Source organism: Protomyctophum parallelum (assembly GCF_964188405.1).
Source record: "Protomyctophum parallelum genome assembly, chromosome: 15".
Taxonomy (NCBI): domain Eukaryota; kingdom Metazoa; phylum Chordata; class Actinopteri; order Myctophiformes; family Myctophidae; genus Protomyctophum; species Protomyctophum parallelum.
The window spans coordinates 26,047,705-26,069,047 of NC_139710.1; the positions used below are offsets into that span (position 1 = coordinate 26,047,705).

A 21,343-nucleotide genomic window follows, 5' to 3' on the forward strand; every position below is an offset into this window, starting at 1 on the left:
GTGTGGAGGACTCACCCTTAGAGGAGGGTGAGTGTATGGAGTATGTATATAGACGTGTGGAGGACTCACCCTTAGAGGAGGGTGAGTGTATGGAGTATGTATAGACGTGTGGAGGACTCACCCTTAGAGGAGGGTGAGTGTATGGAGCATGTATATAGACGTGTGGAGGACTCACCAGGAGAACGTTGAAGATGACGTAGAGGATCAGCATCCACAGAGACCTGTAGCCCATGTGGAGCCCCGCCCACAGCCACACCACAGAGATGAGCAGGAACAGGTAGAGCACCATGGGCACCTCTGCAACACACACACACACTCTAAATATCAAAAACAGCATATATACGTCCGCCATTACAGCACATATCTCTGCTGTCGGGAAGAAACGACAAATTTTTCATTTTTAAAGGAATGAAGAAAACCTTATATATATATATATATATATATTTTTTTTAAACAATGCAATACTGCCTCGTCAAAGTTGGTATTGTGACTTTTGCATGAGACGGAGAGATACTGTATGTGGTGGAGTTGGCTGTTTTAGCAGACAGTTTGACGGTCCAATGGAGTTAACCCATTTTAGGCGGGAACCCCTTTTGGTGTTAGCATTACGTTATGCGCTACGAGCTTGTGGGTCTGCTATTTTTGAAAAATCGACTGACGTAGAAGACATTTTTTAGAATCTGATCTCAGGTCAGAATGGAAAACTGTCACGATGTAGAAGACATGTTTAGAATGTCCTCTCGTCACAATAGAGCGGATCGCGTTCAAAGGTTCAAAACCGGTGGGCCTTTAAGGCACACGTTTCCCAAACCGTGGGACAGGACCCATGTTTGGGACGTGGGCGATTGTTTTTATGGGTCGCAGGAATTCTTTATTTTTCAAACGTTGCGTAGCCAATCGTTACGTTGTTATAATGCATGCCAATAGATTCCTCCTACACACACACACACACACACACACACACACACACACACACACACACACACACACACACACACTAATTTCTCTTTTGGGAACCACTGCTGTGAGGCATTCCCTGCGTTATTGGATAGTGGAGTCAATAAAGATCCAGGAAGAAAGGTATAGAAGGAAGTAAGGAAGGACGGACGGACGGACGTGGAGGAATCAATATTGTGTTTGGAGGAAGGATGCTTCCATGCTTCCTCCTGGCCCCCCCTTCTCCAATTTACAATGTATTTATTATGAAATTCCACTAAAGGATATAGTCCCTTGAGTCGCCCTGGAATCCATTAGAATGGTGGAAATGGAACATTAACCGGCCAACGTGAGTTATAGAAATCCTTTATTTCGGCAATAAGTCTGTTGACCTCTGTTCTCACTCTCACACACTGAACCACGCCATTTAGCAGCGTTTTATTTTTTTCTTCTATTTGACTTTTTTCGGGCTTCGGGTGTAACATTCTGGTAATCGTTCGGGTCGGGCCGAGCTTCGGGACGGTCCAGTTAGGGTATGGTAGGGCTTTACATTTCGGGGAGCGCCATGGGACGACGCTCAGAGTACAAACGGCTCAATGACTTCGACCAGTATACAGATTGAACGTGTCAAGAGCTTCTGAAACGTGTGATTCTCTGCTCTAAACAAATCGTGCAAAGGAGGCCTGTTAGACCCCCCCCCCCCCGCGCCACAGAGGCTGACTCACCATCAGGCGAGTGCGCGCGTGTGTTTGTGGTGAATGGTACATCATGTTCTCAGCAAGCTCACACACTAATAGAACCGTAAATGTCAGCTTGTTTACCAGCATTCTCTCTTGCTCGCTCTATCTCGCACGTGCACGCACACGCGCACGCACACACACACAAACACGCTTTCATCTTTCTGTTCTGTCCCGTTAAACTACTACTTCACCATTCTATGTCACACAAAAGTAGCAAAGAATTGCCGATCTACAAGCTCTTTTGAGCCTGTAGATGCTATTTTTGAATTGGAATCCTTTTCTTTTCAAAATCCTTTTTACTGTAATTTCAATAATATAAATCTCAATTGCACCCAAAAACATGAACTTTTAACATTCAGTAGATTTTCTGTGATCTGGGGTTTTCTGGCTCAAACAGGTGCTCTGATTTGCCGGCAGTAAGTGACATCACTTACTGCAAATCCCATATATGTCAATGGGATTTGCCAGCAGATGTCACTGTTTCACTGTGTTGCCTGTTTTCATTGTAGCTCAAAAGGCCCAAAAAACCCCAAAGAAAACTTCAGACCACAGAAAATCCACTGAATGTTCAAAGTTCAGGTTTTTTGGGTGTAATTGAGGTGATAAAAACCTAAAAGAAAAAAGAAAAAGAAAAATAAATGAAAATGAATGTCATAAAACCTTTAACACAATCGGTGCCGGGATTCCTTCAAAATAGGAACTCTGGGGTGTGCCGGAAAGACATTTGACCGCTTTTACTCTGAAACCCCACGACCCGGAAACAATCCGCTAAATAAGTGTGCTTTACATTGCTATGGCTTACATCACTATAGCGTTTTAATATATTACGATATATGATCCAAAAAGATTCAGAATATTTCCTCTCTCGCCCCGGTATCACTGAGGATGCGCTGCTATAGGACTGTACAGACGTCGGGTGGACGCGTCGATTGGGACCCCATAGGACGTGCATTTGAATTTCGAATTCAAATGCATTCAGTTATACTTGTGTTAACTTTACATGAACTCAAATACAAACGGACCCACGGACTATAGACTTCTATTTATGTGCGTAATAGAACAATCTAGAGATGTACAGTATACACACATGTGGTATACAGTACAGGGTTGTATAGGGTCTATAGGTCCAGCTCACCATGGTCCGGGAGGCTTTTATGGACTTATCCCAGCAGCTGTGGGCCTTGTTGTGTAACTAACGGCTCATTGTTCCCCTCTGAAGCCGACGTGCCACCGTGCCAGGCATTAATGAACCATCTCTCGTTCTCTCCCTCCCTCCCTCCCTCTCTCTCTCCATCCGGATGGCTCAAGTGCAGACGACTGAATGGCAGGGCCTTGTTCTGGTGTGTCCTCTAATTGATATGGGGAATAAAAGATGAGTGCGGTGGGCAGCACGTTGGAACACAGTGTGCTAATCTAGGCTGAAAGGGCACAGAGTTTAAGTCTGTGCACTGACGTGGGCAGGGACTGAGGCAGATTCTTTTTTCCCGTTTCTTCCCGGAATTTTAGGCATCAAGAATGAAAATGTATGGCGAATTATGTCATGCTTTGGCAGATCAATCTAGGCAGGCTGGGAGAGAATTCATTTGAAAGATTATTGGCATGCAGTGGTATAGTGGTGGGGAGGGGTAATTATGTATTGGCTGCTTTAGCAAATGTAAGCTGTTTAGCATTAGCATTTTTGGCAACTTCTGCACATTAGCAGAGAGTATTTTTAGCAGGGAGTGCCTGTTTGTTTTGTCTCCGTCGGCTGGAAAACCCAATATGTCCAAAACTGTTAGGTTTCATGATTCAAATTCAAAGTATTAAAAGTTACAGATCTACACGCTCGAAAGGCGTTGCTTCGCACTGCGTTTCGAGCATGTAGATATGATACTTTTTATGTTTTTTGTGTGATGCTGTTGTATGATCAGGTAGGGTGTTAATTTACAAACTAGAAATATTACATATAGTCATATTTGTCATTGGCGGGAACCCCTTTTGGTGTTAGCATTACGTTATGCTTTAGCTATTTAAAAATAGCAGATCTACAAGCTCATAGCGCGCCACCGAGTGGCGCGCTACGAGCTTGTAGGTCTGCTATTTTTGAAAAATCGAAGAACGACTGACGTAGAAGACATTTTTAGAATCTGATCTCAGGTCAGAATGGAAAACTGTCAGGATGTAGAAGACATTTTTAGAATCTGATCTCAGGTCAGAATGGGTTGAGATGTGCACATGTCCTCTCGTCACACCCTGAGACTGAGAGGTCGGGGTTCAACTTCCATCCCCGGCCGGGGTCATACCAAAGACTGGGACCCAGTGCCTCCCTGCTTGAAACTCAGCATCAAGGGTTGGATTGGGGGTAAGTCCCTGCGACGTACTAGCGTCATGTCCAGGGGGTGTACTTGTACATCAAGCTGCCTCACGCTACAGAAACAGGCGCTCCTGCCCCATGGGCCTCATGGCTCGGCAAGGCTACTTACTACTACATATTTGTCAGGTGAAATCTTTCCTGCTCTCCAGTTTTGCTCATAACATTAGGCAGTGTTGTCAGGCGCTCCGCTGCTGTGTTTATATATGTCTATGGTTGCAGAGTGTGGTCTGGACATTGCAGACTTCCTCCGTCCCGTATCATAGCTTAAGGGCACAAATTAAACATTTGAGATGGAAAGATTCATGTCATGCTTATAGAGCGTCGCAGTCCCGCCCCCCCTCGAGAGACCCGGAAAAGAAATCCCCGTTCATTTTCCTCAGGCTTTTCAGAAAGTATTTATTTAAAGACGTTTACGCCGCGGACAAAGCCAACTCTTGTCGTGACAAAATCATGACAACAAACACAATTTTTCGGGCCAAACAAAGAATTAGAAAGTAGAAGAAAACGGCAGGTTACAACACTTTTTTTTGTTGTTTTTCTTCTTTGTAAATATTTGTTCGGTCCAAAATAGTGTGTGTGTTGTGATGGTTTGTCACGACTCACGACAAGAGTTGGCTTCGTACGACGCTTAAAAGGTTATATAAATATTGGGAATTTGGGATTAATTTCCTGGGCCTGGCGTCGTCATGAAAGGGGGCGGGACTGCGACGCTCTATAGTGGCCAAAAATTATTAGTGATCAATGACACTTTTGAACCCCAACATACACCCCATCCACCCCAACATCCACATTCTAGAGGGATAACATTTGCCAAAATATTGTGAAGAGATATGGCGTAGATGAAGTACAGAGTCAACTCAATGTATGGACAATGGGCAATTTCACGATAAATTCAAATCTCTACGATGTGATCATTGTGAGGACACATCGTCTCTGTCCGGTGGAAACGGCATTATATCCAACACCGTGACTTTTCGGGATTCAAAAAGTCAAAAAGTCTCAAAAGTAACAAAACGTGTCACACTTCACACTTGTGGATCTGCTACTTTTGAGCGATGCTGCTGCATAGTGTATGGTCAAGTAGTGTGTTATTCATGAAAAAAAAACAACACCACAAGAAGTAGAATATATATGGAGATGAGATGTATGCTCGACAGCAACGTTATGCTGCAGTACGTGTACTACTGTGTGTACTGTACAGTACAAAGCCGTGGATGGTGTGTCAGAATGTATAGGCTGCTTCAGACTGTGTGCGCGTGCGTTGGTTAAAGTTTCCAGATGGAGTCTGGGCCAAACCTTTAGCTCATGTGCCAAAGCCTCTCTGCTCTCCAGTAAAGCCAGGCTGTGATTAAAGAGTAGCTCCATAATAATCAGGGCCCCGAGGCCTCCTATCCCCTGTGTGACGATGACTTGACTGACTGACTGACTGACTGACTGTGGAAAACGCTCATGCTGTACATACTGTACTGTAGAACCTTTTATAACAGCTGTGCTTCTCAAAATGTTCCGCGCCGTCAAGGACCTCCCAAAAGTGATTTGGCTGCGGACCCCCAGTTCCTGTCTCTACACAGAAAAGGAGGGGGGTACCCAATACCATACAGTTATAATTTGGATAGCGGGCGGACAGCCCTGCTATTCATTTCAATAGAAGTTGCTCAGTGGCGTTTTGAAGCACCTGCAGAAGAACGCTCTATTTCCGCATTTGAACACCAATACCACCATTTTGACCACCAATAGTTGGAAAGTGCTCAATGTTAAACCCCAGCGGTGCGAGGTTTCCTCGTGCTAAATCAAGGTGGCCCGCTTGCGGTTCCAGCTTTCACCACTATACGTCTCGCAGCTTCAACATTGGCAAGCCTTTCTGGGGGTTTTGGGTGTACCCGTAGAGGTCAAAACAAAGGGGGAAATCTTTTTTTTTCCTTTTACATTTTTTACTGAATGGGTTCCCAGATTGGCCCTGGCCTGCTCTGGTCTGTCTGGCCGTGTCTGTTTGGTGATATGTAGGCCAATAGTCCACTTCACAAGTAGTCTGGAAACACAGGGGCACAGGTCCAGGTTTGAACAGAGCCCAACTCACATAGGTGCCACTTCCACCACCCTGTCAATGCCACCCTGTCAATGCCACCCTGTTCTTTCTCTCTCTATCTCTCTCTCTCTCTCTGAATGAGACTACCAATGGATCCCACACTCGGACAGAAACGTCTTTTCTCCATATTTTAACTTTTTCGTGTCATTTTCATCCTGAATCTCTCGTCGGTGTTTGTCTTCCGTCTAGGTTTTCTATCGTTCACACACACATACGGTCCTCGTCTCACTCAGGTGACTGTTTGCTCTTTGTTCATAAAACATCAATCTTGTCATCCTACTGCATGAACTCACGTGTTTTTCGTTTCAGTTACAGATGTAGGTCACACACACGCACACACGTGCATTGGATAGACCTAAACTTAATACATGGGTGTACTTCTTCCATCACCGCGCACACGCACACACACACACACACACACACACACACACACACACACACACACACACACACACACGAGCGTGCACGCACATCTGTCTTCCTCTCCTCCATCCATGTTTTTTTCCCTCAGAGTAAGCACATTCCTGCCCGTGGATCCACAGGCTAGAGAGCCGGTCCTACCCACAGCTAACCCAGTAGGCTGGCTGGCTGTTTGAATGACTGGTTCAGCATCCGCTGGGAAAGAACAAACTACACTTGCAACTTTCCATCCATTTGAATATAAAAAGATAGGTGTGTAATGCACATGCATGCACACACACACACACACACACACACACACACACACGCACACACGCACACGCACCTTCATCGTGTTCCTAAACGTGCAACAATCTCTCGATCAGTGGCTCTCGACGTAGTGTTCCAGGGGGTCCCCGGCAGAAGTAGTTAACCCATTCTGACCTGGGATCAGATTCTAAAAAAAAATCTTCTACATCCTGACAGTTTTCCATTCTGACCCGAGATCAGATTAAAAAAATGTCTGTTTGAAAATGACAGTTTTCTGAAAAAGCCATGTTTCCATGTCAGTCGTTCTTCGATTTTTCAAAAACAGCAGACCTACAAGCTCGAAGTGTGCCACTCGGTGGCGCGCTATGAGCTTGTAGATCTGCTATTTTTAAATAGCTAAAGCATAACGTAATGCTAACACCAAAATGGGTTAACACTTTTTTCCCCAAACCACTTTGTACCTTTCAATGACAATATTTTGTTCTATGATGATGATGATGTAAACACAAAATATAAAAAATGAAGATAGTCTCTACTTTCATCTGGGGGGAAAAAAGTGTGTCACCTCAATGTTCCATTATAGTTATTGGCAGTTGAATTATAGCTTGTTTTCACAGAAAAAACGCTGTCTGGGAAATCAAAGCAGAAAGAACATTCTGTATAAATCAGACAAAACAGGCTTGGATTTATCTATTTCCGGGTGTACTCTTCTTCAGAGGTCCTATATAGGATCACTCTCAGGTTTGCGGAAGAGCGCCCTCTATTGTGAACACTGAGAACATCAAATGACACACGTGCGCCAATCGCAGACTGTGCGCTGGATTGATATGACGTACTGTATGTACGTCAATGGCAAGTAAAGGGGGGCATTCATTTATGAAAAACTATTACAAGGTTCAAACGTCGTCTCTGTTGGGTGGAGTATACTGTATGCCCAATACTGTTACTTTTCTGGATTCAAATGAAAAATCACACCTGTGTGAACCGAGTGGTGCAACTCCCCTCTTCTCCCCCCCCCCCCCATCCCCCTCCCTCCTCTCTCTCTCTCTCTCTCTCTCTCTCTCTCGCAACAGTGCAGCACTGTCTCTCTCTCTCTCTGTTTCTGGCACAACAGCGCCCCTGCTGGTACTCATACTGGTGCTCATTAACGTCACACAGGTGAACCAACACATAGGTGAACACGGACATTGCTGTTCCTTGGAGTGGTTGCACCACTCAAAAAATAGAGAACGTAGGAGATCTACAAGCTCAAAACGCGGCATGAACAAGCTTCTATACTTCTGATGCTTTCGTGTGACGCTGCAGTATGATCGAGTATAGGGGTGTTCATTTACAAAAAGAAAGGAGAAAAGAAAAGAAAAGAAAAAAAGTTATATGGAGATAGGAGGTTTCTGCCCCAGACATCCCCAAGATGGTGGAGGACCCTTGGTCCTCTGGGCCATTCAACTTCACGTCACAGTGGACACAAGGGAGCCAGTGTTCTCTCTCTCTCTCTCTCTCTCTCCACTGGGTGTTTGAGCGCAGCCGCCCGGCTCCCAGTGGGAGAAGGTAAACCCATGATGACAGGCCTACCGAGACCCAACACAGCACACACACACAGCCAGAGGTCACCAGCTGTCATAACACCACTCCAGAGACTTGTATTAGTTCATGCATGCACACACACACACACACACAGACACACACACACACATGCTCGCGTTGAGGCAGAACGCCCGCTTGGGGAAATGAAAGATCGGCTTATATAGTGCCGAAGTGTCCTTCATGAGCAAGACCACGGAAACCACCTATAAAGGCTCATTCATAGTCTGGATTTTCGGTGGCGAGGTGACCACCGCTCCGGTGGAGAGGTGACCACCGCTCCGGTGGCGAGGTGACCACCGCTCCGGTGGAGAGGTGACCACCGCTCCGGTGGCGAGGTGACCACCGCTCCGGTGGCGAAGTGACCACCGCTCCGGTGGCGAGGTGACCACCGCTCCGGTGGCGAGGTGACCACCGCTCCGGTGGCGAGGTGACCACCGCTCCGGTGGCGAGGTGACCACCGCTCCGGTGGCGAGGTGACCACCGCTCCGGTGGTGAGGTGACCACCGCTCCGCTCCGGTGGTGAGGTGACCACCGCTCCGCTCCGGTGCAGGTGACCACCGGAGCGGTGAAGTAACGTTGGTGAGTAAAAACAGAGAGAAGGGCTGGAGCGGTGGCGGTCGGATCAGTGACGTCATGTTGTAGTTCGGTGGTCACCTCACCACCAGGAAATCCTGACTATGAATGAGCCTTAACTGCTCACACACAACACACACACACACACACACACACACACACACACACACACACACACACACACACACACACACACACACCTGTCGAGAAAGGAACAGTGCCAGTACATTAGTTGACCTGTGTATAATAAGCGGACTCTTTTCCACAATTAAGATGATGTTTCCTGGAATGCTCAAAATGTTCTAATATCCTTCAATTAGTGCAGCCATATGGTGGTGTAAATAAATATATAACACACAGCTCACACAGACACCCATCTGATCTAATGCTGCTTTGATTTTGTCGAAAAACAAACGTTAATATATGACGTATGGAATAGGGATGGAGCTCGATAAGCGATGCCCTAGTAAAACATACTGGTTCTGTTCAGAATTTTATCTCCATCTTTCCACAAAATAATAGAAAATGCTCAATAGTGGGCTCGACAAGAACCCGGCTGAATAATCCTGATCGACATGGTGATCGTTATCAATACAAATTGACGAGCTCCATCCCTACGTAGGAATGTCCATATAGGAGTTCCCCCCCCCCCCCCCCCCTGTAAAATGTATCGCTCTACTTGTTTAAACTACAATGGCACACAAAAGCATCAGGACGTATAGCAGGTCCACAAGCTCCAAACTTGGCACGAATACTAACAGCCAGGGGTGCAACAGTTCAGACTGATCCATCCAAGCTTTTATTAACCCATTCTGACCTGAGATCAGATTCATACGAGGTTTCCACTGGACAGACACTGGGTCTGATTAACCCATTCTGACCTGAGATCAGATTCATACGAGGTTTCCACTGGACACACACTGGGTCTGATTAACCCATTCTGACCTGAGATCAAATAGCAGACCTACAAGCTCGTAGCGGGCCACTCGGTGGCGCGCTATGAGCTTGTAGATCTGCTATTTTTCAATAGCTAAAACAACATAATGCTAACACCAAAAGGGGTGCCCGCCCAAAATGGGTAAAACAAATTAAAAAAAAGCGTTTCAACACGTTCAATCGTCTATTTTCGCAATGTTAATGAGAGTATAAAACAGGGTTTAAAGGTTTAATCAGTCTATTGACTTAGCCGATTATATTTAAAAATAAATCTGTTATGATGCGTTCACACTGGCAACTATTTTTTGTTGCAATGGAAGCCACGTGACATGAAAGATACAATGTGCAGCCAACGTTTGTCGCTGCTGACGCAACGCTGAGCGGGTTTCAACTTCAGATACAAAGATATAAAGTGTAGTAGACACATAGGCACAATCTAATATTTCTATTATTCTTTTCAAAATGCTCACAACATTAATATTTCCCGTATCACCTATGTCTACATTCTACAACGGAAGCCGATGTGTGTCTTTGAGTGTGTATATATATGTGTATATATATATATATATATATATATATATATATATATATATATATATATATATATATATATATATATATCGCTAAGATCATTGATATTTGTAGCTGCATGGTTTTCATTGATATTGTGCTGGGTTTCCATATAAAACAAACATCTTAACAGCACAAGATAAAAGTGCCCAATGAAACAGACAGTGCATTAACCACTGGCAGGTTTACTGTATACACTATATACACAGCATGTTCCCTGCCGTATGAATTACAACACTATATGGTACTGTAACTCTTTATCATAATACATGGACACTATATGATACTGTAACTCTTTATCATAATACATGGACACTATATGATACTGTAACTCTTTATCATAATACATGGACACTATATGATACTGTAACTCTTTATCATAATACATGGACAAACACTATATGGTACTGTAACTCTTTATCATAATACATGGTACTGTAACTCTTTATCATAATACATGGACAAACACTATATGGTACTGTAACTCTTTATCATAATACATGGACAAACACTACATGGTACTGTAACTCTTTATCATAATACATGAACACTATATGGTACTGTAACTCTTTATCATAATACATGGACAAACACTGCAGTGTGTGTGGACTTCATGTTGTTGCGCTGCGTATAGTCGGGGGTTAAAGGAGGTCATGGCCCCCGTATTTTGAAAGTCACGCCTAAACAGAAAACAGTAATTATGACGCCAGACGTTCCTTCACGGGACACTGCACCTTACCTTTGCCCTATAGAGCAGCGGTTCCCAAACGCTTTAGTCCGGGACCCAAAAGAGACATTTGCTGTCTTCCCAGGACCTACACTATAGTGAAAATAGCAGATCTACAAGCTCTGAAACCCCTCTTCATCCTCTGACATCCAAAATATATATTCTGTTAATGCATTAAGTATAAGTGTCGTGTTATTATGGATCCCACCGCAGCTCTAGGCAATCCCCGCTGTGATTGGCCACTAGCCAGTATAGTCGCCGTGATTGACAGTTCTCGTTTTTTTGCAACTAGGTCTAAACCTAACCTCAGTAAAACTAGTCCTAAATCACTTACTGTACGTGGACATGCGCCCAACGTGCAACAGGACATAATTATCATATCACACTGCTGTGACGAACGCTAAAACCGCTTCGTTGCGTCTCGACCCATTGGTGTGGTTTGAGCCTGTGGTCAAACGTCAGTGTCTCAACCTCAAACATATAAACAACCACAACAACTGATAAATCGACATGCCGATCAGATGTCCAAAATGAAGGCCTATGCGTGTGCGACAGGTGGGCACGTACGCCATCATCAGCGCACCGACCACACGCCGGAATCCCACAATCAAACAAACAGCCTGTACGTCTCTAATCGCGTGTTTATTCTTTTTCTTTCCCCCATTCCTGGCTGCGTTCAAAGTGCAGTCAGCTCAGGCGACGAGCAAGAACAGAGCCATAAAAAGGAACAACAACACTGGTTCACTTGTGCTCCGCTCTCTGCCTTGTTGACCATCAGAGGTACAGAACACTCTCCACCTACTCTATCAAAAGGACATCACGTCTGGCAAACAGCACACACCTTGCAGGTTCAACGAGGCCTGAGATAAGGGCCTTTTAACTGATGTGCTCTTGGATCAGATTCAGGGCCCTGCGGGGCAACTGGAAAATCCACACAGCCGCGACAGCCAAATCAAGTTCAACATCGCCGGTGCTGCTGAAACCTTTTATCTCCATATTTTTAAGCATCAAAGGCATAGCGGATCCGGAAGATCGAAACGCAGTGTTCTAGAACGCGAGCTCGTCGACCGGCTATACTTTTGATGCTTTTGAATTTGAATCCTGCAAAAGTAAACAAGTTTTGGACACATGAGGTTTCCACCTGAATAACTGTCAATGACGTCCTGCAAAGCCATGCAACCTGCAGAACGGCGAGTGCAGCGATGCTAATTCAGTCAGGCACGCGCACACACACACACACACACAAACACACACAGAGACACACACGTGCGCGCCCACACCTTGTCTTGACATCAGAAGGTGTGCTATATCTCGCGCGGCTATGCAAGTTTTACATGCGGGCCAGAAACGGGCATGTGTGAACAGTGCACTGCGTGGCCTGTATTACTGCTTATCTCAGCAGCTGCGTCGTTAGTCACGGCTGTGAAAGGGAAAATGTTGACCATCAGGACGCGACCGTCGACGATATCAGCCATCATGCCGGCGCACTTTTATTTATTCTTTTTTTTCTGTGACAGGTTGGTTGGTGTGCACGGTAGAAAGAATTCCCACCAGATCCAGCAGCTCGATAAAGGGCAAGTGCGTGCACGCGCGCACACACACACACACACATGCGCGCGCGCACACGCACACACACACACACGGCAGAGAGTACTATCTGCAAGTCAATGTGGCTGCAAAGTCAGGCATGCATGCAGAAAGCTATAAGACAACCTTTTATATATCCCTTGTATGGTGTGTCATGTTTCATTGTATGATGCACTGCAAATGAGAAATATTTTGACAGCGTTTATAAGACTTAATAACACCTTCGGTAAACATGCAACATGCCCAAAAATATAGACACCAACGTGGTTGAGAGTGGTTGTATGTATCACAGACACAATGACACGCTTATACGGCGCGTCATTAGAGGCAAAGAAATCTTCAGAAATGGCTATTTGACGTTTGTGCGACACGTAAAACAACAGCCTCGATATCATCTACACACAAAAGCCAGAAGCATCAGTAGTCACTCTGTGTGCAGTGGTGGAAAAATAACTCCCATTTTTTATTTAAGTAAAAGTATCAATATTGCAATATAGAAGTAGTGTAAAGGTATTCAATATGCATGTAAAGTATACCAAAAGTACTCTGTATTATGTAAAATGTCACATTTCACAAGTTTCCAAATGCATAACATTTCTTAAAATCCTTTGAAAATAGCAGATCTAAAAGCTCACAATGTGTCACATTGCAACGCATTGTGACGCATCGCAATGCATGGCGTGTACATCGTCTATTTTCAAATGGACAAAGCGTGTATATATTTATATACTAGGCCTGAAGTGGTTTATGTATAGGCTATGTTTCGTAATAATAATCTACAACGTAGCTATAGTAACTAAAGTTTTCAACTACTTGTAGTAGGGGAGTAAAAGTACAATATTTGCCTCTGAGATGTAGTGGAGTAGAAGTAAAAGTACTGGAAATGGGAAATACTCAAGTAAAGCAAGAATGCCTCAGAATACCTCTGAATTAACTACAGTATACTTGCCTCGGCTGGCCAGGGACGCGCAGAGACCGTCAGAGAGGCGGGGGCTGAAATCCCGCAAGAGGGCACTTTTGGACAAAAATAGCAAAAATAGCTGACCTACAAGCTCACAACGTGTCGCGCTGCGACGCGTTGTGAGCTTGTAGATCTGCTATTTTGGAGATGCGGTGTATACGACGTGGATTTTCAACGCAAAATGCTGTGTTCAAGTTCAGGAGACTTGGGAAGGTGCAGTTGTTTCACAGACGGGTAAAAGGGTTTTTGATGTGCATGTGTGCACGTCCCTGCAGCATGGCTGCGCTACATGGGGCTGTTGAGCGAACAATGAGTCTTGATGGAACTGCAGATAAGAGCACGAACCTCTGTTCTGTCCTTTGAAAACAGTAAAAAAACAGAACGAAAGACCGCCGGTATAAATTCAGCTCACATTGGCTTTTTACTTCTCCTTGAGAGTCTGGACACGCTGAGAGAAAGTCAATACTCTCTGATATACAGCCCTGTGAAACGCCACTAAACTCTGCCAAAATATTGTTTGCCAACGTGTGTGTGTGTGTGTGCCTGTATTGCTATACTTGTGAGGACCAAATGTCCGCAGAAGTATAATGGAATTTCAGAGACACAGACAAGGACCATTTTCCTTGTCCTCAGAAGACAAATGGTTATAGATACAAATGCTATATTTAGGTTTCATTTCTAAATAATTAGTCTGAAGAATATCATGTAGGCCTGATGCCTGTCTGTCTGTCTGCCTACCCCACACACACACACACACACACACACACACACACACACACAATATGGGTGTCCTTGGCGTTTGAAGAACGGGCCCTATATGTCTTAATGGTTTAACGAGAAGCTGCAGTCTAATTAAAGCGCTCAGATGTTCCGTGTTCTGTAGCAGAGTGACTCATACAGTGCCGCCTGTTGTTCCTGAATCTGAGGCCAACGTAAACCCACGTACCCACTCACCCAGGAAATGTATTCTTGGTCGCCCAACGCGCTGCCGTGCAAAGCGTCTATTTTTCTCGGCTATTTGCAGTTTCGTGTGTGTGTGTTTGTATGCGTCAATGCGTGCGTGCGAGATTAACTCTTACTGCTCTGGTTCTTCTTCAACAGTATGTGTAAGCAGAACAATAAGGTCCTCGGCAGAGCAAAATCATGGCCCCAACTTACCGTCGAGGCCTTAGCAGCGTGCTCTTATGTGTGACTTGTGTGCAGAGTTCACAGTAAACCGGCAGTGAACCCTTGGTCGACAGACGACGGGGTGGATAGTGATGTAAACAGAGTGCAAGTAGGACAATTTGGTGCTTCCAAGTAATTAGGATACCAGGTAAACACCTGCACACCTCCTTGGCAAACATACATTTCACCTCGATTCGGAGAGTTCCTGGGATGCACGAAGGGACTGCTTGGCCTCTAGTCATGTTCCACGTTCACAAGAATTGCCGGCTTTGTGTAAAATGGTGATGCCCGGCGTCTTTCCCTACTCGCGGGACTCTTGGAGACGAGGATTTACTATATTCTAAATCGGGTGGCGACTCGTAGCGTTCCGACACGGCAACTCGATCGCTTCAGCTCGCACTCTCGTCTCTCTCGTAGTTCCAAGTTGGCCTGAGACCTGAGGCCTTTGTCTCTGCCAAAAGTAGTCCGCGGTTGTTGGTAAAACAGTGACGGCAGCGGGATTCGATCGCACAAGGTGTGGATTGGGAGTCTTAATTGGCCAGAATGTTTGGGAGGTCCAAGTCTGTTCTCAAAGTGGGGTCCAGCTAAATGTGTTAATACAGCATCGCAATCAACCCCCTCATCCATATTTTATACGTTGGCCAAGTTCGCGCTTGCCAGAAACAAAAATCACCTTTCAACTTTTTTCAAAAAATCGTTAAAATGTACCTCAAATCTTTCAGAAAATTGTCATGATTTAGAAAACAGTTTTTTTTTAATTTCGACGTCAGGACCCGAGGACGATTCTACAAATGCCTTGTACTTTAACCAACACACTTCTAACACACACACACACACACACACACACACACACACACGCAGAAGTTCAGTGGTGGGCCACACACAGCGCTATATAGTGGGCACAAACTGCGGGCCATGTGGTCGATGCCAGTCACGGGACTGGCACTAATGTGGGCTTTGCTTTGTCATTGGAGGGCCTCGACATCGCAGCACCAATCTAAGCCTGCTGGATTCCCACCAATGGCCATGGATTAAGGCCCGCCCATGACACCGATGGACCTCGAGCGCTGTGGACTACGTGGGTGGGCCTGGGCGAGAGAGAGAGAGAGAGAGAGAGAGAGAGAGAGAGAGAGAGAGAGGGAGAACTGGACAGCAGTTGTAGTTCTATACGTAAATTACCCGTATTTGGCCCACAGAACCCCTTCTGTCTGTGTGTGTGTGTGTGTGTGTGTGTGTGTGTGTGTGTGTGTGTGTGTGTGTGTGTGTGTGTGTTGCATAATTAGACTCAGTGTTCCAAGGCAGGTCAGGGCTGGAATGACGGAGAGGTTTTTGGAGAGAGTTGGGCTGGGCGGTAAAAATAGCCTGGCAGCCGCGGGCCGCTGTGGAGGATTAGCTGTGTGGTGTAAACAACTGCTGTGGGTCACACACACACACACACACACACACACACACACACACACACACACACACACACACACACACACACACACACACACACACACACACACACACACACACACACACACACACACACACACACACACACACACACACACACACACACACACACACACACACACACACACACACAGCCAGTCCAAACACAGCCCCCCCCCCCATACTAAATGACAGTGCGGTTTTGGTGGGGACAATCCCGTTACATTACATTGTCTGTCATTCTGCTATATGTGAAACATATACCAGAGGTTACGGAACACACAAAGCATGCTCTGTGTGTAACTGTATCCTCAGCTCAATGCAACCTTTGCATTGTTCTCTGGGAGGGATGGCTGTGACTGTGTCACACCTGGGGGTCTTCAGGGTTTGTCGGGCCAATATTAAGGACCCCTTCAGCTGAGAGAGAGAGATGAAGACATATGGACCTGCTAGACCTGTTGGACACACTGACTGTCGACAACATCGTCGCTCCCGACATGCGCGGCAGGTTAAAACTAACCCGTGGCGAGTTGAAACTGTGAGGTTAGGTTCAGGGTTGGGTTCATGGTATAGGGCGTCGGACTCATCACTGTAGGACTGTTAGTATATGCCGGACAAAACGCATGTGTGTGTGTGTGCGTGTGCGTGTGCGTGTGCGTGTGTGTGTGTGTGTGTGTGTGTGTGTGTGCGTGTGCTACCTGTGCTGTTGACGCGTCCGCGGTAGATGTCGTCGTAGCACTTCCACTGCTGGGTGACCTGGTATGCGTGGATGAAGACCACCAACACGCCCACCAGGCAGATGAGAGGCACCAGCACGGCCGTGCACAGAGCCGCGTAGATGTTGGGGATGAAACACCTAGAGAGGACAGACAGACAGACAGACAGACAGACAGACAGACAGACAGACAGACAGACAGACAGACAGACAGACAGACAGACAGACAGACAGACAGACAGACAGACAGACAGACAGACAGACAGACAGACAGACAGACAGAGGGGGGTTTAGTTCTCCGAGGACAACAATGCTGGTCAGTTGGTTCTATAGGATGTCTGGGTATAGAGCAGTGCTCCCTAACACTGCATGGCAACACGTTTGTATGGGTTGCATACTTTTTTTGTTTCCTACATGTTTTTTTTTAATTATAATTACAAAATTACGAAACATGTCAACATTTTGAATGGAAAACATGCAATGTCAATGATTCCCCCCCCCCCCCCCCCCAGTAATTTCATGAAGAAAAGGAAAAATCCAAGACATTCCATAAAAGCTATAGGAAACAAATGTTTAAGAAAACTAGTGAAAATAGCTGATCTACAAGCTCACAATGTGGCGTGAAGGGACGCGTTTTGAGTTTGTATATAGTTCTGCTATTTCCATTAGTTCGGGTCCCAGGGAGACATCAAAGGTTTTCATCATATTGTGATAAGGAATCTGGAATTCGCCACAAGATAAAACATATCCATCTATGTACCTATACTATATCCATTATTGATACGATGTAAGGAGGTTTGTGTTCTACGCGTGCGGTTGGTTGAAGGGTCGCGAGCAAGATCATCCACTTTGTCTCTCTCTCTATCTCTCTCTCTCTCTCTCTCTCTCTCGTCACCCTCCAGTATATAAATGAAGTAAGAGGCCTTAACAACAGTAACCGTAAAAGAAAACAGTATAGTGAAGAGATTGCGGTTGAGAGAGAAAAAAAAAAAAGGGTTGAGAAACAGGAGGATAAAGTTGTTTCAACAAAACCCGAATGATGTAAGCCTGCTCCGTGCTTCCAAAACGCTAAGCCGTGAGAGCACATTGTGTGCGTGAGCGTGTGTATGTATGTGTGGGTGTGTGTGTGAGAGAGAGAGAGAGAGAGTGCGTGTGCGTGCGTCTGAGTGCGTGCGCGCGCGCATGTGCAACCGGGAAGGGGTTCAAAGAACGTATTACATGTATTTATAAGGCTATATTCCGGCTAAGACCTCGTTGCTCCAAATGTCCAATAACAGGATGATGCTAGCTGATACCCATGAGCCTTCCTTAAACCACTCGGCCTGCAAAAAAAAACAGCCTCTTTTCACTGCATTTCCCCTTCTTCTGCGGAGAGAATAATACAGTATAGAAGTCTGCTGAAGAACCAGGTCAGCCTGGGGGTTGCAGGGCAGGAAGGAGGAGTGAGGGGTCAATCTAAGAACCCCCAAAGGCGCTTAAAAAAATGTTTTTTTCCTTCCGTTTATGCGAGAACAAACACACACGGGTGGGTGTGTGCTCGGTGGAGTGGTTACGGCTCATGTGACTATACCGTCTGCTGAGTGTTATGTTTTAAACAATTTCAAACACAAAGTGTTTTTACCTGGGAGTCATTAGGATAATATGGTTAAAAAAATTGCAAAGTAGCCTATTGTAACGGCATAAAATGATTGATGTTCTCACAAGTGTACCAAATACAAACACGTGCGTGCGTGCGTACTGTTATACTGTGCACTTGTAGATCTGCTATATTTTTGAATCCTGAAAGTTTGGGACATATGAGGTTTCCACTCGATAAAGACGATATCCGATTACAACTAGATTTTGAAACTCTCAACCACAAACCCTGACCTCATATACAGGATTTAGGTTGTTACATGTTTTAAAAAAACAATCGATAATTATATATTTTTTTTCTCAAGATTTACAGGAGATCTGCTACTTGCGCTATGTGACACGTCCGTGCTTGGTCAAAGTACAGCATAGCATAGGGCTTAGTGTAAGTGGTTGAGAACGCGCCCATATCCACTTACACACGTTTGGCACATGCCAGGAACATACTGTATCCACACACCTCGGACAAACATGGACACACACTTGCTACACAAGTTTGTTTCACAGCTTATTGGGATCTGGGATCTCGGGAGCCAATTCGATTGACGGGGCTGTTCCTTTTTGTCAAGATACTTGGTAGATGATTGGATGGGACCGTCTGTCTATCACCGTGTGGGCGTGCAAACACAACCAATCATATTGACGTGTCTACGTGACGTATGGTAGGTGCGACAGCAGGAAGTAAACAAGTAGTCCAGTATTTCACCAGAACAACTATAGTTGCTAAAAAAGTTATAATGGAGGTCGGAGATTTTTGTCGTTTTTGTAACACCAATCTGCGCATAAAAGGTACTATTACTAATTCAAAGAAGATATTTGATACTAAGCCTGTAAACGAAAAAAGTGTTAACGAACGCCTTATTAGCGTTAGGTTTAACACTGTTTAAAGACTCCTCAGTATCGTCTCGGATGTGTAGCGTCACATCCGGTTTCACACATATCCCGCCCTTAGCTCACTCTGATTGGTTCGAACCGGGAGCGGTTTGGTGTTAGCTCAACCCCCTGAGCGATCTCGGATGGATGCTGTCTTGGGGAACATGGTTACTCAATACCGCCCCCATCTGGCAGTCAGGTTAGGGAGTTACACCACTCATTTCACACGGGTGTGATTTTTTTTCTAATTGTAAAGCTATCTTTAAACATATTTTTTTAACCATAACGCGCACGCGCGCGCGCACACACACACACACACACACACACACACACACACACACACACGCTCACGCACACACACACACACACACACACACACACACACACACACACACACACACACACACACACACACACACTGACTGACATCACTCACTGCTCTACTATTAGTGAGTTAGCCATGTTGTAGTGCTGTGTGAATGGACAGGACATTACTACATTGTTTCTGTCAGGCATCTCCATATTCTAACTTTTCTGCGTTTGTTTTGTTTTGTGTGAATGAACACCCCCATCATTACAGCGTCACGCAAAAGCTTCAAAGGTAGCAGGCGCACAAGCTTGAAACACGAAGTGTGCGAAGCGACACATTTTGAGCTTGTGGATCACACTTAATGTTTCGTGTAAAGCACTTTGAAAGGATATGCCATGTTGTTGTTCGATTAAACCTTCCCATTCCCATCTTCTTCCACCATTTGTTTTCTCCATGAAGGTCCATCATTAGACAAAACTGAGCGGTGTGTGTGTGTGTGTATGCATGTGTGGGAAAATCAACATCCTGACATGCAATCTCGGTTTCAGCCAAACACCGTCACACACAAACAACTCATGTGACTGTATTCCTTTTTCACAAGCCGGGTTTGGCACACTGCCAGTCATGCGGACGTGAACCCCCGCGCCATCGGTTCACATTTCAGGAATAATTGGTGTGCGCTAGCCAAAATAAAATGTGCGGTATGACAAATAAAGGGATTGCATCATGTCGGTGTGGGCCCCGGGCGAGCGTAAACACGTGGTAATGTGGGTATTTGTCCCGCTGTGGCCTTGAGGAGTGGAGGCCAAGTTAAGGATCCCAGGTGAGGAAAGGATAGGCCAAACAAACCCCAGGGATTCCCGCAGTGGGACTGAGACAACATTACACCTGATTTACAGTATGCTCCATGTTGCACAGTGCTGGTTCTTTCATGTTAAGGAAACCCCTCAATTGAAATATATTTGGCCGCGGACCGGAAGTGGATCCGACCGTTTCTGAATAGCCGACATTTAAATGGATAAAGCGGTTAAAATTGATCCATGATGCTATATTAACTACTTTTTGGCAATTACCCCGCAGTTTCTGTGGGCTTGTAGGTCGTCTATTTTCGGAGTATAGATCAGGCATTCCAAAGATGTTCCCCGTTTAGATGTACAGGTTTGTCTTCTGTGACTGTAGGAATAGAGTTATGAGGGATTTCCTGACGGGCACAACCACACCGTGCAAGAATTCTAACTCGCAGATGAGGCAGGGGGACATTCCTGAAGTTCAAGGACAGGGTTTTTCTTTAGAGAAGGGACTTTCATGGGCATCATTCTGGCTCAGGGACATTGGTTTGAATCTGGTGACATGATTTGATTCTGGTTACATATGATTTGAATCTGGTGACATGCTTTGAATCTGGTGACATGCTTTGAATCTGGTGACATGCTTTGAATCTGGTGACATAATTTGATTCTGGTTACATATGATTTGAATCTGGTGAC

At 45.3% G+C, this 21,343-nt stretch overlaps 1 protein-coding gene across 1 annotated transcript in view; it reads right to left on the reverse strand.

Annotated features, from left to right (window-relative positions):
* Nucleotides 1–21,343, reverse strand: part of adgrv1 (adhesion G protein-coupled receptor V1) — a gene marked incomplete at its 5' end in the record, with an annotated part of 354,615 nt that overhangs the window by 25,596 nt on the left and 307,676 nt on the right. The window contains 2 exon segments of the mRNA XM_083783399.1: nt 176–297; nt 17,025–17,182. Coding sequence (XP_083639525.1) covers nt 176–297; nt 17,025–17,182 — 280 coding nt within the window.